Source organism: Oncorhynchus gorbuscha, linkage group LG07 (assembly GCF_021184085.1).
Source record: "Oncorhynchus gorbuscha isolate QuinsamMale2020 ecotype Even-year linkage group LG07, OgorEven_v1.0, whole genome shotgun sequence".
Classification (NCBI taxonomy): domain Eukaryota; kingdom Metazoa; phylum Chordata; class Actinopteri; order Salmoniformes; family Salmonidae; genus Oncorhynchus; species Oncorhynchus gorbuscha.
The window spans coordinates 14,328,433-14,343,347 of NC_060179.1; the positions used below are offsets into that span (position 1 = coordinate 14,328,433).

Sequence of the window (14,915 nt, forward strand, 5' to 3'; positions counted from 1 at the left end):
AGCCGATGGAAATCTTTAGCTACGGTGCTTATATTCCGTAACTGATGACCCCATAGCGTACTAATTTAGGATCGACCTGAAAAGAGGGGCATCTTCCAATGTTTAAGGATTTTAAGTATTGTAGGCTACACTAGCTCGGCTATAGGACGAGGCTCTGAATCATAAACTGTAGACTGTGCAGTTCGCTTTGGCGAGCCATTATGACTGCCACAGTGCATTGACACCAGTTTATAAACTAGATATGTAACCTCTTCCTCACCATTGACGAGGTTCTCTCCAATGTGGATTATTTGTTTGATACAAATACCTGCCGCAAAGTCTCTTTGCAAAATACCTACAAGCTCATATCAGGCAGAAAGTGTTCTCTACATAGACTACATATCTAGAGATGATATGAAGGATGTGCCTTGGACTATATAACCTACTTTAATATCATTTGGCTCCTCTCCTCTTCAGTCTGCAAGTTCTCAGAAAAAAAAACATGCATTTCATTGAACGTATTTATTGATAATACATCTTTGCAGAACCGACAACCAACAGTATATATACTTATGAAAGAAATTAGTATAAAATACAATGCGCACACATAATATCAACACTGCTTTGAGAAGAGGGGTCACGTGAGAAACCGGATTCCACAGTTCTTGCAGGGCGCTTCGAGCACAACGCAAGTTTACAACTGCGTAGCCTTCTCGAGACTCTTGGCAGCGTCTTTCATCTTTCCCACCAAATCCTGAAAACAAAGTCACAGTCAGTCCTCTACAAAACAGTGAACGAGGGAGAGTTTGAATCACAAACCATTTCCTGGTTTCCCTCGCTGACTGCAGAAACTATGTTGAATATAAATAATAACCTTGCCTCAGTCACTCCATGTAAATCAGATTACCAAGAAATGTTCTGCTAAAACCTGGAAGGATGAGAGTCGATTCCTTTTCAATTCATAACGGAATTTTTGATTATAACAATGTTCCTCAACTAAAAAGGAATGCAACCGTTCTGGTTCACCTTACCCAAAAGGGTCAAAACAGTGTTCCGAAAACATGAACAAACTCCCCATCTCTTGGCACAAAGTAAACTCTTCAAAATACATTGATGGGGCTGTTTCAATGCAATTAACTGGATAGAAGGATAGAAGCTTTTTAGCTACATGGTTAAAATGTAGTGAAGAAGCCAAAGCATGAGATGTTGACAAGTTGAAGCAGACAACCTCAGGTCGCAGTGAAGACATTGAAAGTATAAGGGATTTGGCTTACATCGAACTCAATTAAGCAAAAGTTTAAAGAACATCCCGCAATTGAGACTTTTTGTTTTAGGATAAGAATAGAATAGTTTTAGGCTAAACTTTTAATTCCTGAGACTCCTGAGACCCTGTCAAAAAAGCTGAACCGCCGAGTCTTTCCATCAATATCCACACAGAAAATGGATGATTTGGCAACCGACAATTTGAGATATTACTGAATTTGAAATTGAATTGAAATCACCATTGTTTTTCTGTTAAATAGATGCATATTTAGATTAAATTGAAAAAAAGTTCAAACCCGATGGATCGAACCGTCTCCAGAACAATATTGAAATGAGATTTCTGCACATGAACTAAAATACAGGATACGATTTACATCTCTGCTAAATCTAGTAGATATACACCCATCTAGATACACATTGTTGAAAGACATCTAATTCAAGAAAAGGTGTAATAATCATTTTAATTGCAGGCTGCAAACGAAACGTTTTTTTTTTCTTCCGTGTGATTTGTGCTCATTCACGTGGACCTAAACGCTCATGATATAGGCCTACAGATCTGTAAAGGAGCCGAATGCTGAATTGGAAAATACAGTTTTGTCTATTCAAATCAATAGCACATTCAGAATTGTATGTCAAACACTATCACAGCCTTTCTGTGAAATGACCTTAACCAACTCATGGATCGACCCACATTCCATATTAGGCTGCAACAACACATTAGCTACCTGAAGTTGCTCCATCGTGCAGCTAAAATGTAGATCTTCTGACGATCCTCCGTTGTTGGCATTCTGTAAAAGTATAGGCTAACATAGGTTATGATGACACGTTTAAATACCAAACACTTTTAGATCATTGGGTTCTGGAAAGGAACATACCTGAACGTTTAATGAAATCAGATAGGACGGCTCGTTGACCTTATGCACATGCCCGTTCTGTCATGGAAACAAAGTTGGAGCTATATATAGACAACAAATACATTTGTATCCAATATATATATATATATATATATGCATATATAGCTCTACCGAGTCACTATATGATTTAGAAAACATAATTATCTGATCGTATTGCCGTTGTTCACCAACCAATACCTTGATACAGTACTCCAGGCGCCAGGACACGTCATTGATATGAGGTGGACATCTCCCTAAACTAAAACGATAACCCAAATACTGAATTAGGCTACCAGATACATATAGTATTAAAATATTATATTCACAAGGCAAAGAGCATGCATTCATGATCCCGTGAATAGAGATGTATCTATAGGCTGTTCAACCGTAGCCTTATTAAATGAAACATTTTTTTTATTTATTTAAACCAGAGTCATTCCAAGTGTTAGTGATATTACATGTAAAAATAAAAAACGTCTCATCACTGCTGCAGCCTTATGGGGAACAGGCCCAGAGAAACAGTTTTCAGATTTATGAAGTTTGTTTGTCAGGATGAAGACAAAGGGGCCACTCGTTTTGATTAATTACAGCGTAAAAGCAGCGTATATCAATGAGCTACAAATAAACGCTCCTCGCAAAATAAGTGCACTTTCTCCAAGGAAAATAAACCGATTCAAAGTATTTGTTTGAACCAAAATGTCATGTCACATTTGCATGGCAATTCAACAACAATCTTAAACGATCAAGAGAAAATATAAGTCACAAATAAATGTGAACTGATTTAGGCTAGTTCCATAGCCTAGTTTGCTGCTCTCTAGGAAAGTGAAGCATAAAAATATTGAAGCGATATGGTCAATGTGCTGACAGCTCAGTAGCTATAAACTTTTATTTTTAATTGAGCTAAATATTGTGTAAAATAATCACATTAATTGCAACGATGCTAATCAAGCTTATTCGGTTTACTCATCTGGGTTTATGAAAATGAATATATATTTTCTGATGTCACAGTGTCTAAATGGAACTGTTCAATACATTTGAAATAAACCCCAAAACTTCTATGACACAAACATTAAACAAACACATTTGTATCCAATGAAACCCTCTATATGGTTTTAATGTCCACTCCTCTATTTTAGGCTGTACAATGGGAATGTGTACTGGGCAAAATATATAATATTACTGGAAAATGTCAATGGAAGAGATCAATACCATTTGTAGGACTACAGGGGTGTTAATGAACTGTAAACTGCATCATCACTAAAGTGATGTCATGTCACTAAAGTGATGTCACCAAAGTGATGTCATGTCACTAAAGTGACGTTCCATGAGCATTATAAGAAACAGAACACAAATCTAACTCTGATCAAGTATTTTCTATACCACTGTGTCTGCATTGCTGAGATGTGTTAGAATGTGGGCCAACAGTGAACAAACGTATCTGTACTGTGGTGACCCAGAAGTATTTTTGTACAAACAGACAATATAGTACTTTATTTTTAAATCTTTTTTTTTTTTTTTTAATCAAGTAGATTTGTCCACTCAAAGCTTCAGCCGCAATAATTCCAGTCATCAATTGTTATAGCATTTCAAATTGGCCTAGAGGAAATACAGACATAATCTCACCTTGACAATAGAGTTTCCAGATCACTTCTACATTTCTGGAGAACACATTTAAAAAAAAAAGACAGTTTGGGGTTGAGATCTGGAATGGATTTTAAATGAACTTCTTTGCAATGAGAAGGTATTAACATGCTATTAACATAATAAGTTAGTTATCACCTGGTACGTAGTGTAGAAAACTTCTGTTCTCTCCGCATCAAAACCAACATCCTCCAAGCACGCACTGCAATGACAAAATCAGATCCATTTTTTATCAATACAGTAATCATAATGAACTCACACTGTCTTTTTCCTGATCAAGACCAACTGATTTGATTTGTAGGCGGTGAAGTGGAATAATCTCGATGGCAGAGTGCTCCACATTATGTCATGCACCATCTTATCAAGCCAAAGGCAAACCCTCAACATTGTGTGGACAGTAAAATATGGTCTAGGTCTATTCTCCTCCAACATTGTCCCCAGGCTCTGGGGGACCGTCAAGATTAATTATTCACCAACTTCAGAGAGGTCAACCTCCATTTGCAATAATATAACAGGACAGACCAAGCGTTACCTTATAGTGGACTTGTCAGCATTTTGTTTGACCCCCTCCAGTATGCAGGTCGTGGCAGCAGTATGACAATGTTTCAGCAACTTCTGATCAAGACGTTTAAATTCAGGCTGATCTGTGATTAGAGAAAAGCAATTACCAGTTATACATCACATCTATAATAACTGTATCCTAATCTCTCTGTGAACTGTTGTATCATTGTATAGTGAGCCTAATCATCTTTAGAGTGTATATTCTCCAGTTCCAGTAACCTAAACTTCACCAAAAGGGATCAAATTGATAATACAAATTAACAACATGCAACATTCTGTAGCACACACACACACACACACACACGCACGCACACACACACACACACACACACACACACACACACACACACACACACACACACAAAATTCTATAGCCAAATTAATTTTCGGCTACAACTAGAAACATACAACTTCATAAAAATCTAAAATTTCGTAATTGGATGCAATGCCATTCGCAAGTTTTTGGTTCCAGATTGCTTCCTAAAATCATCACTTTAGAACGGTAGCCAAGCCTGCACCCTCACTAGCCTTATCAGTAGGCCTATTGTCACATTTCCTGGCCATAACTAGCTACAAAGCATCCGATTACGCTACCACTTAAAACATGAAGAATACGAACACTGTTACATTTGATACGTTTCAGATCGATGGGTGTTACACTGTATCGTATATTCCAAGATTGAGATTTTCTGATAAAGCTAGCTTTCAAACTGATGATGCTAGCCTAAAAATCAAACTGGGAATAAACCGGAAGCTCTGGAAGCAGCAGAAACAAACGGCGACACGAAAAAGGGAAGGCAGAGCGGTCTTACCGAGAACACTACGATCTGCATGGGCTGATAGCAAACTGCGAAAAGCCACTTCTATGAACACTGAGAAGGTTTTCATGTCGAAAAACTTCGCGTCTGCTAGAGACTGCAGCCCTTTCTGCACCGACTCAGACAACTCCATTTTGAGAGAGGAATGACCCACGACACCGGATCACGTGACGCGATCAGCTGACACTGCATGCAGAATGGATAAAATAAGACAGTCACACGGCGTTCATTCACTGCTTGTACAGAAGTGAAAACATCCATAGTTTCACAACGTATTTACGTTTCATTTAGGCTACAGTAGTCCTATATTTCATTCAGAAAAAATATTGGCATAGTTTATTCTCGAGTAGGTCTAAATCATGATTGACCATGTGAGGCTACAGGACAGAGCACTACATCTTTTGTTGCCCCATTTCCAAAGGTCTTTCGAGGTGGTGAACTGATAGACGTGACGTCATTGCACTCAGAAGCAGTTGGGGGTAACCTAACGAAGTAATCTTATGTTTACCTTAGTCCCAGGCTTACTTCAGTCCTAGGCTTACTTCAGTCCTAGGCTTACTTTAGTCCTAGGCTTACTTTAGTCCTGGGTTTACTTTAGTCCTAGGCTTACTTCAGTTCTAGGCTTACTTTAGTCCTAGGCTTACTTTAGTCCTAGGCTTACTTCAGTTCTAGGCTTACTTTAGTCCTAGGCTTACTTCAGTCCTAGGCTTACTTTAGTCCTAGGCTTACTTTAGTCCTAGGCTTACTTTAGTCCTAGGCTTACTTCAGTCCTAGGCTTACTTTAGTCCTAGGCTTACTTTAGTCCTAGGCTTACTTTTACTTTGGTCTGGACCTTATAGCCCATTTCTCAAGACAGGGCATATTATTTCCCTTCAATGAAAATCAGTTTTTCAACCCTGAGGAAGGTCCATCATGTTTGGACAAATTAGGCCTACTATCTGAATAGATCATGAAAGAGACAGTTGCATTGAGGGCTAGTTTGGTAGTAAAACAATATTCCCCAAAACTTGTCCCAAAGACAACATAATATTCAGAACCTTGTCCCAAAGACATCATAACAATATTCAGAACCTTGTCCCAAAGACAACACAACAATATTCAGAACCTTGTCCCAAAGACAACACAACAATATTCAGAACCTTGTCCCAAACACAACATAACAATATTCAGAACCTTGTCCCAAACACAACATAACAATATTCAGAACCTTGTCCCAAAGACAACATATTGTAGTGACCTTAACCCAACACCTAGCGACCTCATCAAGAGGTTCGGACCTATCCTCAGAAGTAGGATGCCAGCCGTGGGGCCATCAGAGAGTCTGAGAGATGTGGGGACATGCTCTCCAGAAGGATGGGGGTAATTTAGCAACCTTAACCCAACATCTAGCGATGTCTACCTCATCAAGAGGTTTGGACCTCTTGACGTAACGGTTAAGGTGTTGGCTTGACAGTCGCTAGATCCGGGTTGGAGACCCAGTCTCCTGTAAGATAAACCAAGTTAGTTTGCAATGCGTGCATCTACAGGAGAAAGACAACCTGGAGCTGGTAAAGGTCAAAGATCATGACCTCTCATCTGGCTGGCTCTCATGGGTCATCCCAGACAGTACAAGGGCTCCCAACTTTTTTCTTCATTATATTTGCCAATATCCAAATGTCAGCTAAACATTGAATATTGCAAATTGCTATTTTTGTTCTTTATGACAATATAACCGATTGCTATGAGAAATTGCTTTGTTTTATTGTTTAACTCAGTTAACCCTTTTATTTTTTAACTCAGTTAACCCTTTTATTTTTTAACTCAGTTAACCCTTTTATTTTTTAACTCAGTTAACCCTTTTATTTTTTAACTCAGTTAACCCTTTTATTTTTTAACTCAGTTAACCCTTTTATTTTTTAACTCAGTTAACCCTTTTATTTTTTAACTCAGTTAACCCTTTTATTTTTTAACTCAGTTAACCCTTTTATTTTTTAACTCAGTTAACCCTTTTATTTTTTAACTCAGTTAACCCATTTATTGTTTAACTCAGTTAACCCTTTTATTTTTTAACTCAGTTAACCCTTTTATTTTTTAACTCAGTTAACCCTTTTATTTTTTAACTCAGTTAACCCTTTTATTTTTTAACTCAGTTAACCCTTTTATTGTTTAACTCAGTTAACCCTTTTATTTTTTGTTTAACCCTTTTATTGTTTAACTCAGTTAACCCTTTTATTTTTTTTTAACCCTTTTATTTTTAACTCAGTTAACCCTTTTATTTTTTAACTCAGTTAACCCTTTTATTTTTAACTCAGTTAACCCTTTTATTGTTTAACTCAGTTAACCCTTTTATTGTTTTTTATTTTTTAACTCAGTTAACCCTTTTATTGTTTAACTCAGTTAACCCTTTTATTTTTTAACTCAGTTAACCCTTTTATTGTTTAACTCAGTTAACCCTTTTATTGTTTAACTCAGTTAACCCTTTTATTTTTTAACTCAGTTAACCCTTTTATTGTTTAACTCAGTTAACCCTTTTATTTTTTGTCTCTGGAGGCTAGTCACACATCTCAGAAAAAAAAAAACGTTTTTGACACTGGACATCTTTCGTTACTTTTTTACTTTGTCATCGAGCTTGGCTCCGTCCGGCGCCTTATGCTCTTTCTAACTAGCCCACTTTTGTCCGTGGGATTCCGCTGACCATTAATCATCCGCGAGTTCATATATAAATCTAAATTTGGCCCGACAGTCAATAGCCGACGGTCGATAATAGAATATGCATAAATCTGCATTATAACCACTGACTGTCATTTGATGCCAAACCGATTTCCAATGATTAGAAACAGCCAGAATAACATAGCCTATAGCCCAAAAATGTTGTTGGGTGTAGGCTATGCTGTCCACACCCAAACAGCGACGATGTCAAAACAATCCATTCATATCCTTTTACATGACATATGACTTTCAGCTGTTCGCTGTTCCGTGACATCTTGCCTGATAGTTTCACTGATAATTCCCCAAACGGGAGAGGCCTTTATAGCTTATTCTATTTGTCCTATTTCTGGACAAACCAATATCGATTGGATTTATATATCAAGGTAAGCATGAAGTCTTTAATATCAAACTCGAAAGCTTCTGTTTAGAAACTCTTGTTAAAAAGTTCATCAATTTCAAATGTTCCTTCAAATCATTGTAATTTAACGATGAAATGTGTTTTGTCTAAATCTGAATGTAACATAACCAGATGTCAGCCATCGAGGATACAAAAACGCATGGATGCCAACTGCCAAACTCAGTCTGGTTTTTAAAAAGTAGAGCTTTCCAAAACATGATGTTAGTCTTTTTCTGTAATAATCGTGGATGTTTAACGAAGCTCTTGAATATATTTACTCTAACCGTTTTACTCAGGAAACAAACATAAGGCTTTGGACAGGCCTGCCTCACTCAACATGTCTGGAACAGAGAAAGAGATCTTGATGTTTGGCCATATTGCATTTATCAAGATATTTTACATTAGTTTAAATAAAATATGATATAAAATGTTTTTCTCAGGTCCATGAGTTATACTCATCTCGTCGCCTCCATGGATTCAGTATTTTGTAGATGGTTTCTTACGCATTAATTCTTCAACTAAAAAATAAGAAGCCTATAGGGGGGGGGGGTCACCGAATATTTTAGTTGAATGACTCACATTATGCCGAATAAAAATAGCCTGTACACTGCGGGTCCGCATATTATAAACTCAACGACATGCACAAAATAAAATAGATATAGTTGTACAGGCAGGCGTAAAAAAATAAAAAACGGAAGTGTCAACTAGTGGAAACGTGCAAGGGGCCGGCCCTACGAGGTTAAATATTTTATTTCCTTAGCTCAATTTTAGTTTTCAAATACGTATTGTTTTATTTTTATTATGACGTATAACAAATTGTAACTATAATACCAGAGCCAGTGATGCTTAAAAGCCTGAAATAATATGAGACTGTGTCGGTTTTGTCAATAACTGCAGAGCACGGACGCAGATTAAACACATACATCTGGGCCTGAAATGGCTCTAAACAGGACTAGTCTAAGCAGCCCAAATTAGACCTCTAATCCAAATACATGCCATGTGACTGAATCAACTCAAAACTTGTTCATTGCAGATTGGACTAGATATGGTCTTGGAATACTTTCACCAAAGGATCCTTAGAGTTGATTAAAAGTATAGGCTTACATTTCAATCTTAGTCACCCATGTGAACTGACACATTGGTGGATGGCTTTATAATAAATCAAATATGATTTATTTATATTCATATAAAATGCCTTTAATTACGACCTACACATAAGGGTGTGTCAATGAACTGTTAATGATCAAATTGATTAATTGTGTCTTTATGTGAATATCTTATAATTGTTAATTGAGTTTTGAATTAAAGTGAAAAGTTTTGATGGGAGAATTCCTCTTGTTCTTTTCTGTTTTAAATATGTTATTGAAGGACTACAGATGCCCTTATCATTCAAACTATACAGTATGTGCTCACGTCGAAGAACAGTGACAGTGAGCCTTTGTATTTTATTTTTGTAAATATCTTCTGAAAAGTGAAAACGCTGTCCAACGACATACTATTATGAGGTTGCAGGCCAGGCCAATTAAACAGCAAGCAGGCCTATTAATGCCACGTGATTGTTAGAAAGAACAGAGATTTGTAACAAAGAACATATCATCAAAAAGTGATTTTTGTTGAGAAAACACTGTTAATAAGATATACTTGTTCAACAATGAGATAGATTCAAAGCTCTAATTTCTGAGTGCACTGCACATTCTGTGAGGCGGGAGGAAACAGACAGAGAGAGGGGGCGTGTCGTGCCCCCGGGTTGGCGACCTGCCCTAAGCATTTTCTCATTGCATTGAAGCTATAACGTGACCAACCTATATAACGCATCCATAACACCATAACACGGGTAGTTATGACCAAAGAAAGTCAGGTCATCCTCCACTTTTTAGGAGACACAAATAAGGCATGCATTATTAGAATCAGCACAGAAATACATCTATAGCTGCTGCTTCCAAAGAGCAGGATTCTAACCAAGAAACCCCGCAATGCCCCCTAAGGTTGAATCCTGCTACCCGGCTCCGATGCTTGTCCGATTTGGCAGAGCTTGCAAACTATTACGGACTACAAAGGGAAGCACAGATATGAGCTGCACATTGACACGATCCTACAAGATGGGCTAAATGACTTCTATGCGCGCTTCGAGGCAAGCAACACTGAAGCATGCATGAGAGCACCAGCTGTTCCGGACGACTGTGTGATCACGCTCTCCGTAGCCGATGTGAGTAAGAGCTTTAAACAGGTTAACATTCACCAGGTCACGGCCAGACAGATTACCAGGACGTGTACCCAGAGCATGCTCTGACCAACTGGCAAGTGTCTTGCAAGTGTCTAATACCTACAACTGGCAAGTGTCTAATACCAACATGTTTCAAGCAGACCACCATAGTCCCTGTCCCCAAGAACACCAAGGTCACCTGCCTAAATTACTACGGACCTGTAGCACTCACGTTTGTAGCCATGAAGTGCTTTGAGAGGCTGTTTATCGCTCACATGAACACCATCATCCCAGAAACCCTAGACCCACTCCAATTTGCATATTGCCCCAACAGATGACACAATCTCTATTGCACTCCACACTGCCCTTTCCCACCTGGACAAAAGGAACACTTACATGATAATGCTATTAATTGATTACAGCTCAGTGTTCAACACCATAGTACCCTCAAAGCTCATCACTAAGCTAAGGACCCTGGGACTAAACACCTCCCTCTGCAACTGGACTTCCTGACTGCCCCCCCCCCCAGGTGGTGAGGGTAGGTAACAACACATCTGCCACGCTGATACTCAACACGGGGCCCCTCAGAGGTGTGTGCTCAGTCCCCTACTGTACTCCCTGTTCACCCATGACTACGTGACCAAGCATGACTCCAACACCATCATTAAGTTTGCCGACAACACAACAGTGGTAGGCCTGATCACCGACAACGATGAGACAGCCTATAGGGAGGAGGTCAGAGACCTGGCAGTGTGGTGCCAGGATAACAACCTCTCACTCAATGTGATCAAGACCAAGGAGATGATCGTGGACTACAGGAAAAGGAGGGCTGAGCACGCCCCCATTCTCATCAACGGTGCTGTAGTGGAACAGGTTGAGAGCTTCAAGTTCCTTGGTGTCCACATCACCAACGAACTATCATGGTCCAAACACACCAAGACAGTCGTGAAGAGGGCACGACAATGCCTATTCCCCCTCAGGAGACTGAAAAGATTTGGCATGGGTCCTCAGATCCTCAAAAGGTTCTACAGCTACACCATCAAGAGCATCCTGACTGGTTGCATCACCGCCTGGTATGGCAACTTCCCGGGCCTCAGTCTGCAAGGCACTGCAGAGGGTAATGCATACGGCCCAGTACATCACTGGGGCCAAGGTTCCTGCCATCCAGGACCTCTAAACCAGGCGGTGTAAGAGGAAGGACCTAAAACTTGCCAAAGACTCCAGCCACCCTAGTCATAGACTGTTCTCTCTGATACTGCATGGCAAGCGGTACCGGAGCGCCAAGTCTATTTCCAAAAGGCTTCTTAAAACTTCTTTGGGATAGGGGGCAGCATTTTCACTTTTGGATGAATAGCGTGCCCAGAGTAAACTGCCTCCTACTCAGTCCCAGATGCTAAAATATGCATATTATTCTTATTATTGTATAGAAAACACTCTGAAGTTTCTAAAATTGTTTGAATGATGTCTTTGAGTATAACAGAATTCATATGGCAGGCAAAAATTCTGAGACAAAATCCAAACAGGAAGTGGGAAATCTGAGGTTGTAGTTTTTAAACACAGCCCCTATCGAATTCACAGTGGGATATGGGTTATGTTGCACTTCCTAAGGCTTCCACTAGATGTCAACCATATTTAGAACGTTGTTTCAAGCTTCTACTGTGAAGTGGAACCGGATGAGAGCTCTTTGAGTCAGTGGTCTGGCAGAGAGCCACACGCTGGTCACGCGCATTTCACATGAGAGCGACCTGCGTTCCATTACATTTCTACAGACAATGGAATTCTCCGGTTGGAAGGTTATTGAACATTTATGAGAAAAACATCCTAAAGATTGATTCTATACTTAGTTTGACAAGTTTCTTCGAACTGTAATATAACTTTTTGAACTTTTCGTCTGACTGGACCTGAACACGCTTTTGGATTTGTTTACCAAACGCCCTAACAAAAGAAGCTATTTGGACATAAATGGACATAAATGATGGACATTATCGAACAAAACAAAAATGTATTGTGGAACTTCGATTCCTGGGAGTGCATTCTGATGAAGATCATCAAAGTAAGTAAGTAAGTGAATATTTATAATGCTATTTTTGACTAATGTTGACTGCGCAACATGGCGGATATTTCTTTTGGCTGTTTTGGGCTCTGAGCTCTGTACTCAGATTATGCTTTTTCCGTAAAGTTTTTTAAATATCTGACACAGCGGTTGCATTAGGGCGAAGTGTATCTAAAGTTCCATGCATAACACTTGAATTTTCATCAACATTTATAATGAGTATTTCTGTGAATTCATGTGGCTCTCTTCACAATCACTGCATGTTTTAGAACTACTGAACGTAACGTGCCAATGTAAAATGAGATTTTTTGATATAAATATGCACTTTATCGAACAAAACATACATGTATTGTATAACATAATGTCCTATGAGTGTCATCTGATGAAGATCATAAAAGGTTAGTGATTAATTGTATCTCTATTTGTACTTTTTGTAACTCCTCTCTTTGGCTGGAAAAATGGCTGGGTTTTTCTGTGGCTTTGTGGTGACCTAACATAATCGTTTGTGGAGCAGACACTGTGGCTGGATAACAAGAATTTGATCTTTAAAATGATGCCTAATACTTGTATGTTTGAGAAATTTGATTTATGAGATTTCTGTTGATTTGTATTTGGCACCCTGCAATTTCATTGGCGCCATGCAATTTCATTCCGCTTAGCGGAAGCCCAGTCCTAGACAGGTTAACAGCTTCTACCGCCAAGCCATAGGACTGAACATTTAATCAAATGGCTACCCGGACTATTTGCATTGACCCCACCTCACCCGCATTTCTACTCTGCTGCTACTCTCGGTTATTATTTATGCATAGCCACTTTAATAACGCTACCTACATGTACATACTACGTCAACTAACCAGTGCCCCCGCACATTGACTCTGTACCGGTACTCCCTGTATAAAGCCTCGCTATTATTATTTACTGCTGCTCTTTAATTATTTGTTATTTTACTATTTTCTTCTTCTTTATGTATTTTTTTTTACTTCAGTTTATCTTAGTAAATACTTTCTTAACACTTACTTTTCTTAAAACTGCATTGTTGGTTAAGGGCTTGTAAGGAAGCATTTCACTGTGAGGTCTACACTTGTTGTATTCATCATATGTGACAAATAACATTTGATTTGAAGATTGTAAAAAGTTGTGGTAAGATTTAGAATAAGCATTGGGTTGGAAATGTTTTATAGGCCTAAAGGTCAGCAGTTTAGGTGTGATGTCGGCAGGGTAGCCTAGTGGTTAGAGCGTTGGACTAGTAACCGAAAGGTTGCAAGTTTAAATCCCCGAGCTGGCAAGGTACAAATCTGTCGTTCTGCCCCTGAACAGGCAGTTTAGCCACTGTTCCTAGGCCAGTTAACCCACTGTTCCTAGGCCAGTTAACCCACTGTTCCTAGGCCAGTTAACCCACTGTTCCTAGGCCAGTTAACCCACTGTTCCTAGGCCAGTTAACCCACTGTTCCTAGGCCAGTTAACCCACTGTTCCTAGGCCAGTTTACCCACTGTTCCTAGGCCAGTTTACCCACTGTTCCTAGGCCAGTTTACCCACTGTTCCTAGGCCAGTTTACCCACTGTTCCTAGGCCAGTTTAACCACTGTTCCTAGGCCAGTTTACCCACTGTTCCTAGGCCAGTTTACCCACTGTTCCTAGGCCAGTTTACCCACTGTTCCTAGGCCAGTTTACCCACTGTTCCTAGGCCAGTTTACCCACTGTTCCTAGGCCAGTTTACCCACTGTTCCTAGGCCAGTTTAGCCACTGTTCCTAGGCCAGTTTACCCACTGTTCCTAGGCCAGTTAACCCACTGTTCCTAGGCCAGTTAACCCACTGTTCCTAGGCCAGTTTTGCCACTGTTCCTAGGCCAGTTTAGCCACTGTTCCTAGGCCAGTTAACCCACTGTTCCTAGGCCAGTTAACCCACTGTTCCTAGGCCAGTTTTGCCACTGTTCCTAGGCCAGTTTAGCCACTGTTCCTAGGCCAGTTAACCCACTGTTCCTAGGCCAGTTAACCCACTGTTCCTAGGCCAGTTAACCCACTGTTCCCAGACCAGTTAACCCACTGTTCCCAGGCCAGTTAACCCACTGTTCCTAGGCCAGTTAACCCACTGTTCCTAGGCCAGTTAACCCACTGTTCCTAGGCCAGTTTAGCCACTGTTCCTAGGCCAGTTAACCCACTGTTCCTAGGCCAGTTTACCCACTGTTCCTAGGCCAGTCAACCCACTGTTCCTAGGCCAGTTAACCCACTGTTCCTAGGCCAGTTTTAGCCACTGTTCCTAGGCCAGTTAACCCACTGTTCCTAGGCCAGTTTACCCACTGTTCCCAGTTAACCCACTGTTCCTAGGCCAGTTAACCCACTGCCACAGTTTAACCCACTGTTCCTAGGCCAGTTAACCCACTGTTCCCAGGCCAGTTAACCCACTGTTCCTAGGGCCAGTT

The 14,915-nt window shown here is 39.8% G+C and overlaps 1 protein-coding gene across 1 annotated transcript; it reads right to left on the minus strand.

Annotated features, from left to right (window-relative positions):
- Nucleotides 1-486: 486 nt before the first annotated feature.
- commd3 (COMM domain containing 3) lies at nt 487-5,312 on the minus strand. Its single transcript, XM_046355530.1, has 8 exons — nt 5,150-5,312; nt 4,309-4,420; nt 3,915-3,978; nt 3,759-3,793; nt 2,334-2,394; nt 2,118-2,174; nt 1,968-2,030; nt 487-733 (listed from the first exon to the last, which is right to left on the minus strand). The coding sequence occupies exons 1-8, from the start codon at nt 5,286-5,288 to the stop codon at nt 674-676; spliced, it is 591 nt and encodes a 196-aa protein (XP_046211486.1). The 5' UTR covers nt 5,289-5,312; the 3' UTR covers nt 487-673.
- Nucleotides 5,313-14,915: the final 9,603 nt, after the last annotated feature.